This window comes from Astatotilapia calliptera, chromosome 4, assembly GCF_900246225.1.
Source record: "Astatotilapia calliptera chromosome 4, fAstCal1.2, whole genome shotgun sequence".
Lineage (NCBI taxonomy): Eukaryota > Metazoa > Chordata > Actinopteri > Cichliformes > Cichlidae > Astatotilapia > Astatotilapia calliptera.
Genome location: NC_039305.1, coordinates 29,769,869 through 29,781,966, shown reverse-complemented (window position 1 = coordinate 29,781,966; position 12,098 = coordinate 29,769,869). Strand labels below are relative to the sequence as shown.

The following is a 12,098-nucleotide window of genomic DNA, read 5'->3' as shown; positions in this document are numbered from 1 at the left end:
GAAAACAAACAAAACAAACTCACATTGCATCACTGCACATCAGTTAATGTGCCACAGCAGAATGTAGTAGAAGCTGTACCTCTGTAGAGAGCATCGAGCGGTTCTAGTATTCCTTTCTGAAGGGCAGAGATCGGATCCTGGATACAGGAGCGCAGACTGAGCATGCTCTGGAGCTGTGGCGCCCGGTGCAGTAGTTCACGATAGGTGGCCAGCTGAGGCGCGCTGCTTAATGTAGCCGCCATGTTGTGGACAAACTCCGGAACGAGACAGGTGTGGCAGTTATCGGCCTGACAGAAATGATATGAGACTACCTACAAAACAGAGGCAGAAGAAAGTCGGTGAATCATCTGTAGATTTTCAGTAAAACTTTGCTGAGGTGGATTCACACGCTGGCCTTTTAGCTTGAGAGACTAAGTGATCATTCATTACACTGGTTGGTATTACAGCAGTCTAATTCATGTGGGTCTTTTATGGTCATTTCCACTGCTGTACACAAGCAGCCTACAGAAAATTATGAAAAGCACAATGGGTCATCTTTGATTAAAAAGTAGAAAGAGGAATGAAGTAGGGACACTACCTGTCCCGCGAGCCTCCTCAGCGCCTCCTCCTGTCTCCTCCTCATTTCTGGTGTGCCTGGACAGCTTTCTCCTGACCCCCCTTCATCTCCTCCTCCACCTCTTCCCAGGGAGTCGTGGGAAAAAGTCTCCACATCTGGGAAATTCAAACATACAAACGTGTCATTCTTTCTGAGCAGCTGTTGCCTTCATTAACTGCATGATTTTACACTGTTTTTCTGATGCCTGGCTCAGCTATGGGTCTGGCTACTGGCCCTGTGGATTTTATTGGGTTACATATGATGACTCTGTTACTCTGAGTGAATTTAAGTACATAAACATTTTTGTCTAAACTGGTCAAAGACACTCAGAGCCTCGTCTTGGCTGTGTGCTTTGGCTCTTTATCTTGCTGAACCTCTTTTCCAGTGTCAGTGGTGAGAGGCTACACAAGAAATGAACTTTCTGATATGCAAACGCAACCAGAAGACAGTTTAACTCTTGCATACGTTTTTTCTAGGGTTCTGCTAATATCCACATAATGTCTCTTGTACGACACAGTTTACAGAGCTGTGAAACAGGAGGGATCTTTTCCTCTTACGTTTGTTTATGGTCTGGCTGCTAGAAGCATTTGGCCACATACGGTTTCCATGACAACTAAGTGCCACCAAGCGAGCAATGATGGCCGTTTTGCCAAATCCCATGTTGCCGATGATAACCGCGCCCCGGCTGGTTGCTGGATCATCACTGCGGAGGCAGGTGTCCATTTCTTGGAAGAGCCACTCCCTGCCGGTGAAGAGCCAATCAGATGAGAGACCAGGAACCTCAAAGTGAAGCGGCTTCAGGTTCAGAGAGGGAGTGAAACGAACTGCTGGAAGAGAGGGAAGAGAGGAGCGCGTGTAATGCTGCCATTTATTATAACTGCATCTCAGGATGTTTGGCACCATGTGTGCATTTACCTCTGTGGTCCTGTTGACTACGAATCCCAGAATTCTGTCTAGGCATTCTGAGGGATGTCCTTGAAGGGATGTGTCTCTGCTGCTCATCAAGATAAGCCAGGTCTTCAAGGTGGGCTGAACTAGTGGCTAAAGAGAAATTAAAAAAAAAATGCTGTAATAAGACTGCTGCAAAATAACTGACATAATGTGCTTTATACAGATGCTAAGTTGGTTATAGAAAACTAAATTAGAGCCGTTTGTAGATATATTTTTTTCCACTGAAGAAACTCCAAAGTTTAAGTTAGCTATGGTGAATGTGTCCTTACTACTTGGTACAAACAGGTCTGGCCCTTTGGTAAACCGATGCATTCACGTTCTTGCCAAAGGTTAGATGAGAATATTCTTATAATTCTTGTTTCTGTTAAAGGAGGACACAGCTAGGAGAAATTAGTCAGTATAAAAGATGGATGTAGCCAACATGATGTCACCATCTGCTTTGTGAAGTCTTTTTATGTAGCCTAGAGCTATATATATGTAGAGTCACCTTCATCAGCGAGACTCTTGTTTTACATTCTATGGACTCATATAGCTCCTAGACTTTAAATCTCTTTTAAAACTGTTCTTATTGTTCATTTACCATTAACATACCTCCACAAATACGCTCCACAACAGTGAGAAATATTTAAAAACTCTCAGTAACAAATATGTTACAAATCGCTGTATGAACAATTTAACAAGTTAATCTTAACATAACACCAACCAAGCAAAAGTACTCATGTGTCTTCTAGCTTGTATGAAGACAAACGTGTTTATAGCTTTAGAACAGATTTCCGTATCTGTTGTTAGCAAAGCAAACAGGCAGGATTACTAGGATTTCAGCATCTTGACAGTTCCTAAAAAGTTGATATAAAACCTAACAAAGGACTAATACAAGTTAAAAACTTTAACTTTCCCTGGCTGCAAACACAAAGCTGTGAGAAACCTACCAGAACTTTTGTCTTAATGACTCCAGTAACAATCCTGTTGCACTGCAGAGAATACGAGTGCAGGCTGTGCCTTGTATCCTGTGTGTCACTTCCTTCCTTCCCCAAAGTGCTCATGACTTTTAGCTTTTATTGAAACAGGAGAAGGAGAAGAGGAAAAGGAGAATGGGCTCTGAACACGTTACCCAGGCACCATCTCCATTTTTCAGCTTGTTGCCTTTTATCAGCAGTTTATAAACTACCAATGACGAGCTTGTTAACACACCTGCCTGTGTACACATGAAATAAACCAGAAACTTGAAAGAAACCAGACAGTCTTAATAGGTGCTCTTTTTAAGGTGTTAAGGATTCTGTATTAACATCTGCCCGTGCCTCAGTTATGTCTCTGGTGAAGTATGGCCTGGATCCAGGACTGTGATTTTCTATGTGTGCTTCTGAAACACTGTCTTTAACTCTCTGTGTCTAACTGTAGCCCTAACCTGTATGATTATTATATATTTATACTGTATATATTTATTATTATATTTATGTTTTTACATAAAGGTGAGGTTTTTTTTTTAAAGACAGATTATAAACTAGAGAACAAGCTGTGTTTTAATTCCTCACTACTGCGTGCATGTGATCCAATCACACTGCAAAGTGTCCTGGCAGGTTTTTACAATAACAGCAACATTAAAAAACAAATTTCATGTTTTATTCAGTTTGATGCAAAATGAATGAACGTGCCCATAAAGTCCTTCGTGTCACTTATTAATAATATAGGAATCTTTTTCTAACTGTCGCCCCCACAATTCACTGCAATTGTTTGTATATTTGTATACAAATTTGAATACAAGTGCGTTGCGTATGCACTGGGACACACTCTGAATTCACTTTTGCAGAGCAGAGGGATGCACTATGAAGCCAGATTATGGGCTTAGTGAGCTGTGCTGAGTTTAAACTGAGTTCCCTGTCCTGCCGCTGGCTCTCTTTTTACCAGGTTTTCTTTTACGATTTGGTCTAAAATGAAATTATCTGTAAGCAATCTGCAAAATTATAGATTCTTTTATATGTGGAGCTTGTTAAGCTGGACTTTTATGGTTGGTTGGTGTCAGCCAGTTAGTTGTGACTTTTCTAGACCACACTGACTATAAATATCTGGTAAAATGCAATAGAACCTCACACTGTGCTGAAAGGCAAAAAAGGCCACATCGCATTCATCTGCCATCTTACCAGCAACCGAATTAGGGCGAGGCATGAAGTAGAGGGGGATGGAATAGGTGGAACCTGATGACTGGGTGAGGCCAGTGCCTCGATCTGGATGGAGTTTGTTTAGGCTGTAAGTGGAGGCAGCCATGCTGTCGTCCACCCTATACAGAAAACCCTCATTTCTGCTTCCTGACGCTACCACACTGGTAGACGAAGTGGACGCCACCACTGGTCGACCCCCCTGCTGCCACAGGTTGAGACTGCTGCCATGGTAACATTCTCCTGCATACTTAGCGCCGTCATCCCTCTCTGCAGCTGAGTCAGCAGAATAGCTAGTCAGCGTGGCTGAAAATTAGAGAGAAGGGGAAACAGGGGGCATTAGCAACAAGAGCTGGTTGTTTAATGGCCCATTTGAAGACAACTGCCCCTTACCTATGATCCCACTGTCTCTGCTCTCCAGTGTTGAGGTGGGGGAGGTGACGGAGGCGTGGTTCGGGGAAGCGTGCTTGTTGTTACTACTGCCTTCAGCACCAGTGGGAGGGTGCAGTGTGGAACTGGGCGAGGTGTTGCTACTAGCCAGACTGGAAGAAGGAGACATCCTCTGTGGGAAAGGCAAAAGAAAAATAGAAATATTCTTCTATTATTGTGCATTATAGGTATTAATGTTATATCGTACAGTTCTCATTCTTATAGTTATCATGTGTCTGTATAAGTTAGCATTTTTTGGCAAAACATCTTTAAATATTCAAATAGAAACACAGTGGATGGATGAAATAGATTTGTCAGTGGAACGAGACTTTCCACGACCTCGATAAAACATCGTATGGCAGATTCACAGTTAAATCTCTGAACCTAAGAGCATTCGATGATTTAGGTGGAACAAAAGCGTGTGTGTTACTTACCTGCCCATCCTGAGCATGGTAAGGGGAGCCTGGCTCTCCACTGATGACCTTTTCTCCAAGTAGAAAACCAAGCCTCGTCATCAGGGCATCAGCTGCCTCATCTACTGAGGGGGGTGGTCCTAACTCCTCATCTTCACCTAACGAGTGAAGAAAAGGGAATTAAAAAAAAATACTATGCTGATGATGTCATCTGACTGTTGACTGTGACATGTTAAGCAATGGAGACCGTATACCTTCATGTATTATAATCACATTACATTTTTTCAGTAATGCAGTAACATAAACCATTAGTGAAAAATGTAATTCCAGTTGCAATTATGCCAGTACTTGTGTTACAAAGATTTCAGCTTGTGTGCAGCAGAAGGAGAACGATGAAGTCTACAGCTTGTCAGGAATGAGATATGGACATTCATTTTATTTTTATGGCACAAAGGGACGAGAGCGTGATGATAACGTTGAATCTGCATGCAGGACAGAAACAACTGGATTATACTGGTGGCAAGATTTGAGCTTTTTGCAAGCACGGACAACATGCTAACGCAGGGCTAGCGAAAAACCTAGCGTGATGAGCAGGGAGAGGATGAGCTTCAACACAAGACAAAGCAGTGATGAGCAGTCAGCCTCTGTTTCTACCTGTTCATAGTAGAATCACTGTGATGATTGTTTTCAGGTCTCTCATACGCTCATACATATTCCATGTGTGTCCACCGTCCGTATTTGTGTCCATATGGGGATTTGTGTTGGTGTGTGGGACTGTAGTGATTCCACTTCCATCACTTATCGAGTCCATTCCTTATTGATTCTCAATGGCGTCACTTTGAGAGTCACCGCCATCGCCAAGCAGCTTATCAAACACATTACATTTGTGCAAATGAATTGCATGCTGGGTGATTACATTTTTTTGCATGTTGGAGGTATGTCCCCTCTTTCTTGCCATCTGGGTTGGAGTCATTACTCAAAAAAAAGTGTTCTGTATTACACAGAACACTTTTCTAATCCAGCACACGTTACATTAATTTCATGTTTCTCCATAAAATGACCTGAAACACACTGTCTCATGATTACCATTTAACAATATAAACCCACAGGCTACAGCCCCACACACCAACACAAATCTTTCTCTAAGTACGTAGGTAAGAACACAAAGCAAAGATGAAAACCAGCACAAAGAGACTTTAAAACATGAACAGATAGAAATGCAGGCTGTAGCCTGACTGCTCATCAGATTGTTATCTGTTGAAGTTCAGTGTCTGGCTGCTGGGCTGGGGTCAGCATATGCTCAGCATAAAGCTGCCTCAATCACAGTTTTCTACAGACATCCACTGGCAACCTGCTAAAAAGTCCCAATTTGATGTGCTGGCTTCAAGAGCAGACACTGTTATAAGTCCATCCAATCAGAAGAAATTATGAAAATAGAACAATTCAGAGAATCTCACACACGCTGCAACTCACTCAAAGCACATGCAAAACAGTGATTGATGTTGCTATTAATGTATTCACTATCATGACCTAAATATGCCAAGAGCACTGCACACGTGTACACACACACACACACACACACACACACACACACACACACACACACACACACACACACACACACACACACACACACACACACACACACACCAAGACAAGAATGTAAGCCGCAGCACGAAAGCTCCGACTCTGTTTCTCTCTCTCTGTAATTACAGCTTTAAACTGCTGACTGCTGGTGAAGAATCAGACACACACACACACACACACCAAAAAAAGCCATCCAACACAAAGCACGTGTGTGTGTGTACGTGTGCACATACATGCGTATGTGTGGTCAGTCAATGACAGGGTTGTGAGTCGTTTTTAGCAGAAGAAAAATAAAATGGAAAGATCAGATACAGAGCGCGCAGACATTTCCATTTCTGCTTTCTTAACTAGTTCAGCTTCTGATTGCTTCTCCTGTCTTTCCTCCCTTCCTTAGGAGCCTTCCTCTCCCTTTGCCGTCCCTTCTTCTCTTCTTTCTTTGTGTATTTCTTCTTTTTTCTTTCCTCCTTTCCATTCTTACGTTCAGCTTTTCTTTCTGTCATAGTTTCTCTCTTCTTCTAACCATTTGTTTTTCATCTCTCCTCCAGTTTCTTTCCTTACTTTCCCTCATTAGTCTTCCTTCTTTTGTTCCTTTATCTCTTCCGACTTTCTTTGCACCCTTTGTGTTTTCTCTGGTCCCATCTTTCTTTTGTTTTTCCTTCCTCCGTTTTTTCTTTTCTTTCTTATTTCTTTTATCTCTTCCCTCCCAGATTTCTTTCTTTTGCCCTCATGTACTCTCTTTACTTCCTTTCTTCCTGAACCAGAAGGACTTTCTGCTATAACAGAATCCTGATATAGAAACTCTAACATGTTTCTGTCAGTAAAATGATGCAATCATTTCTGAAGTTCTGGAGCAGTCTGAAAGTGTCACTATGATTCTGCTTGTTAACTGCACCTCTGACTTCCTGTAACATTCAGTGAATAAAATGATGAACAGCATCAAGAGCATAATCCTGGGGCAAGTACGTTTAGATAAATTAGAAACTCAGAGCTTTGTAAACTGGGATTAGCGTGCGTTTTAGCTGATCTAAGCACAAGTGACTGGATACAGGTAAAGGTGCAAATGCAGTCCACATACTTGAGATCTGATTGGTCAGATCATTTTGGTCACATAATGCATTTTTAAATGAAGAAAGACGTCCTTTCTTTGATGTTATTTTCTGTTTTCAGTTATGGTTTAGATACTGTAAGTGAAAGCAACAGAACAAGCTGGTTATATTTTTGGGAAAGTATGGTGGCTAAAATAGACCCTGTGAACTCTCTGAAGAATAATAATAATAATAATGATAAGAAATTTTATTTAAAAGGGCCTTTGAAGACACCTAAGGACACTTACCAATAGAATAAAACACACAATAGAACAATGACAACAAAGAACAATAAAAAAGGCACAAGATAAACAAAAAATTAGTTCACAGTGAATATGCAGATTTGAACAGATGGGTTTTGAGTTGGGATTTAAACTGGGGGAGAGAACCAGTGTTTCCTATATTTGGGGGTAGAAAGTTCCACAGCCTGAGAGCAGAGCAGCTGAAAGCTCTGCTTCCCATGGTGGTGAGGCGGACAGAAGCCACAGCGAGCTGGATAGAAGAAGATTGAAGTGAGCGAGCAGAAGAAGTAGTGCTTAACAGGTCAGAAAGGTAAGGAAGAGCAAGGTTATGAAGGGCCTTGAAGGTGAGCAGAAGAACTTTGCACACTCTCTTGAATTTCACAAGGAGCCAGTGAAGCTCCTGAAGATCAGGGGTGATGTGCTGGTAGGAGGGGGTTCTGGTAATAATGCATGAGTTTTGAACCAGTTGAAGCTTATGGAGGGATTTTTAGGGGAGACGATGTAAGAGAGAATTACAATAGTCAATGTGGGAGGTAACGAGGCTGTGAATAAGACTATTAACCACCTCACAGAGAGCCTGACACAAAGTCCTGAGGGCAAACTCAGTCTAAGGAGTTAGCTGTGACTACATCAGCTAACATTACTTAACCAAACAGCCTTGTGAGAGGTCCTGACTTCATTTTAACAACATCATTCAGTGTCACAGTAAGTACCTTGGGTTTTCTAAAGGCCATTAGTATATAACTTAACTCATTTCTACATTGTAACATCTGTTTGGAAACCAATATGATCTTGCTTTAGTTCTTTGCGAAGACATAAGACACAAGTTTCTCTCCCTTATTTCAGAAAAAAAACCTCTTACAAAGTGAAAATACAAAAGAGAAATGAAAGCAGCAGCTGAGTGTATACGCTGGAGTACACAAAACCAACAGTGAACAACCTGAGGCTAGGACACAAGCTGCTGAAGAGGAGGAGTCACCACATATCGATATATAGCGATGTAATACTTTGTCAAAAATGCAGATAATCACGTTCCTTAACTAAAAGGACAAACTTTCCTGCTCTGGCAAGAAAGACATGTGAGCCTTGTGGACACCTGCATAGCTGAAAAAATAACAAAACTGCAGTTCTTCAAACAGCCACTTGGGGCTGACTGTAAAATCATAGCACAGGTAAACATGTTTACAGGCGAGTTTTTTTCTAACCTTTCTGTTCATAAAAAACAAACTTTTTTAGATTCATTTGCTTACACGCTTGGAACAACATACTAATCAGACATTAAATGGCATCACCAGGTTTTTGCCAGCTTGAGCAGCTCAACTCATTTTTGGGGGGAAATGTAGAATCCACTTTTTTTTAGCTAAATTTAAAGGGAAAAAAGATATTTTCGCATACTATTTGTACAAAATCTGAAAAAAATCAAACACAATTAGAGATAACAGATTAGAGTAAATTAAAAAAATATGGTATTTGACTGATAAAACAAGAATTTCTGGCCATAGAGAGATCCATCACTCTCACCTTCCTCCTGTCTCCTTCCTCTTCGATCTCTCTCCACTCCTTGGATCGGACAATCCCCCCAATCGCGACACAACTGCGAACTCTCCTCGTGAGAGTGACAACAGCAAACGTGCAACAGCAAGCGCCGCAGGAGGGACGAGGTGTGGTTGACGAAGCCCCCCGCAAACACACCTCGACCACAACCGCAGCCATTCGCCGGCCCCCACGGGTGACGGACACTGGAGCGCCCGTGGCAACACCACTTGGCTCTGGAGCGGGCGCATGCTTTCAAAATAGCCGCCGTGCAGTCCATGGCTAGCTGTCAGCAGGACTCTGATTGGTTCACAGTACTTCCATGTAGGGGGCAGAGTAAACTAAGTCAGCTGAAGTTGTGCTCTTCTCCCTCTCCATTAAGTTTTGTTGGTGAAAATGTGATGACATCATGATCCCGTCTTCTTCACTTTGGTATCGAGCTCCTCCTTCTCCAGAGTACACAAAGGAGAGGGGGAGAAAAAGATGAAGGAGGTAGAAGTGAAGTGATAAGAAGAGGAAGAGACTCTCCGGAAAAAGAAAAAAAACACACCAGAGGTGCTCCGACTTTTCAGGCTGAGTGACTGCGGGACAATAAAACATGCAAATCCAGTGGTAACAGATGAACTTCTTTGTTACTCTTCAGAGGTGAAACAGCAATCTGCATACATGAGAAGTGCTCTAAAGTTGACTGCAACTCACACAAACCTGGGAAATGCATTTCCACTGGTTATTGTCCTTTGTAGCCAGAAAAATGAAAGCCTTTCTCATTCACAGGTAGAGTCCCAGAAAACAGAGTAACAACTAAAGCATCCAGTGCAAAAACAAGCAAAAAAGCCCACAACAATCCTCTCACATACGGTACGCTCTTAGGTCAGAACACACAAAAAAGAACACTTCTAAGTGTGCAAAGCCTCTTTCTCCACCAGCAGAGCCTCCATATCTGTTCTGAAAGACGACCTCCCTCGTCCGACTGCACCGCAAATTAAAACCTCCCCTCCTCCAACCCCCAAAAAGAAAAAAAACCCCACACAGGCGAGAAACAGAAAGCCTGCAGGAGGAGCTGAACCGAGAGCGTAATCTGTTACATGTCGAGAAGCACGAGGAAAGTTTAGAAAGACAGTTCAGCCTTGTCTCTTCTAAAAGAAGAAAAAACGCGCAGAGACAGAACAATTTCTGAAAAGCAGCAGAGCAAAGAAATGCTGCAATTAAAGTGAAACTCTTTCCAAGAACAGAGGAGAGTGCGACCACAAATCACAGTGAACATGGAAGACTGTAATCCACTTTAGACCAAGAAATGTGGAAAATGTATATGAACTAAAAAAAAACTAGTTAAATTGAAACAAATATTATTTAAAATGTGATTTTATGAAAGAGTGCAGAAAAAACGGGTTTAAATTTAAGACTTGAAGGAAAGATTTAGGCTGAAATTTGTGGAAGAACGAAGAAAAAACACAAAAAGCTGGTTTATGATTCTATAATGTCTCCAACTTTTACCTTTGACCTTTTGTTGTTCACCTAAAAATAGTTTTAGTGCAACCTAAAACATTTAACAGGTTACATTAATACCTTATAGGTAACATATAGATGTACAGAAAAATGAAACTACTAGAGATAATGTATCTAAAGCATTATCCACTCATCTTAGAACGTTATTACACTATTTATTTTTTTATTTAGTTTTCTAAAAACATACAGAGTAAGAACCTTTTGTAAAGCCACAGTTTAAAGCCTCTGTGATGTCACCCACTGGACTGTGAGGTCCTGCTATAAAGGCTCGAGTCAAACATTTTTACCATGAGCATCTCTTTGAAAGCCAGATGTGATAATAGAAAAGTGGAGCTGACTGTGAAACAATAACCTCCTCTGATTGAATAGTCATTAGCAAATAAGCTTGGGCGATATGTTGGCAGTCCAACAACCGATGACAGGCGATATATTCGCGCAGGCACAGACATTTTGATGGGCGGAGCCATGTAATCATGCATGGACTGATTTTCGCGTTTAGAATTTATACGTTTTGTTTGTTGAGGGAATATTTTACCTTCTTTTCTTGTTTGTTTCAGTATTAATATAGCTACTTTTTGGATTATTCATTCATTTATTTCTTTGTTTGAGATTCGCCAAATCATACAAAAGACTTAACATTACGTCTGAGATTTTTTTTTTGTGCTGGCTGGAAGAGACATTTTGATTTTTTAATTACTTTTTGTTTAATTTGTATTTGTAGTTTGGTCGAGTCTGTAAGACAAACACTGGAACAGCCTGTAAACACGGTTATAGTAGAAAAAAGATGCAGTTTCTCGTTGTTTCCCTCCCCACCATTGTTGTTGTTTTTTTATTCAAATAAAATGTTTTTGTGTTTTTTCTGAACACAGGCCGCTGCCTTTCGTTCTTTTTGAGTTTGAGTAAAGGAGTCGCTGCATTTTGCGCACTCTGAGTTATGTGCATTTGTTCACAGCTGGAAGAGTGTGCCATTAAAACAGCGCTATTATTTTTTTGGTTGACCGCTTCTCTTAGCTTCAATAAACAATATTAGCAAACTTACTCGTGGGCAAATAAATAAATACACCGCTCTTGTGTAAACGATCGGCGAAAGGCTCGGCCTATCGTCAATAGTCGATATATTCATCCAATCGCCCAACCTTATTAGCAAATGACAATATGTTAAACAATCCTCCTTTCTGAGTCTATAAACTCATTAATAAAGAGTCTACCAGACACAGATAGAATTGTATCCAACACAAAGTGTTTTCAGGTTGAAGGATCCCTCCGTGTTCATTAAAAAGAATTCAGATTTAAGCAACTTCAGTTTTGAATGAACTTTTCTGACCCCCGAACTACATCCATCTTTTACACTGTTGGACCTATTAGTAAATTTTTGCTAGTTAGTGTAAAATACCAGCATAAAATCTGATTATATGTTAATAATGTCTTTGCAGCTTATTTACACAGCACGTACATAGTTAATAACGGGAGGTTTAAACATGTTATTCAAAGAAAGTTTATCAAATATTGTAAACTGAAAAAAGGCTAAAAGCTAACCTTGCAGTTAAGCTCAGATATGATAAGCTCTAGTCAATCTTGAGCTAGAGTTAGCTTGTGTTTTTTGT

The 12,098-nt window shown here is 40.9% G+C and overlaps 1 protein-coding gene across 4 annotated transcripts in view; it reads right to left on the bottom strand.

The window, feature by feature from the left end:
- Positions 1-12,098, bottom strand: part of tanc2a (tetratricopeptide repeat, ankyrin repeat and coiled-coil containing 2a) — a 59,683-nt gene that overhangs the window by 16,958 nt on the left and 30,627 nt on the right. For 2 of the 4 annotated variants that reach the window (XM_026165963.1, XM_026165964.1), the window contains exons 4-10: positions 4,563-4,699; positions 4,093-4,261; positions 3,685-4,005; positions 1,511-1,636; positions 1,153-1,422; positions 578-711; positions 80-311 (exon numbers count right to left, since the gene is read on the bottom strand). In XM_026165963.1, coding sequence (XP_026021748.1) covers positions 80-311; positions 578-711; positions 1,153-1,422; positions 1,511-1,636; positions 3,685-4,005; positions 4,093-4,261; positions 4,563-4,699 — 1,389 coding nt within the window. Of the gene's footprint in view, positions 1-79; positions 312-577; positions 712-1,152; positions 1,423-1,510; positions 1,637-3,684; positions 4,006-4,092; positions 4,262-4,562; positions 4,700-8,976; positions 9,955-12,098 lie in introns of those variants that run through there. The other 2 variants (XM_026165961.1, XM_026165962.1) reach the window with 2 other exon arrangements.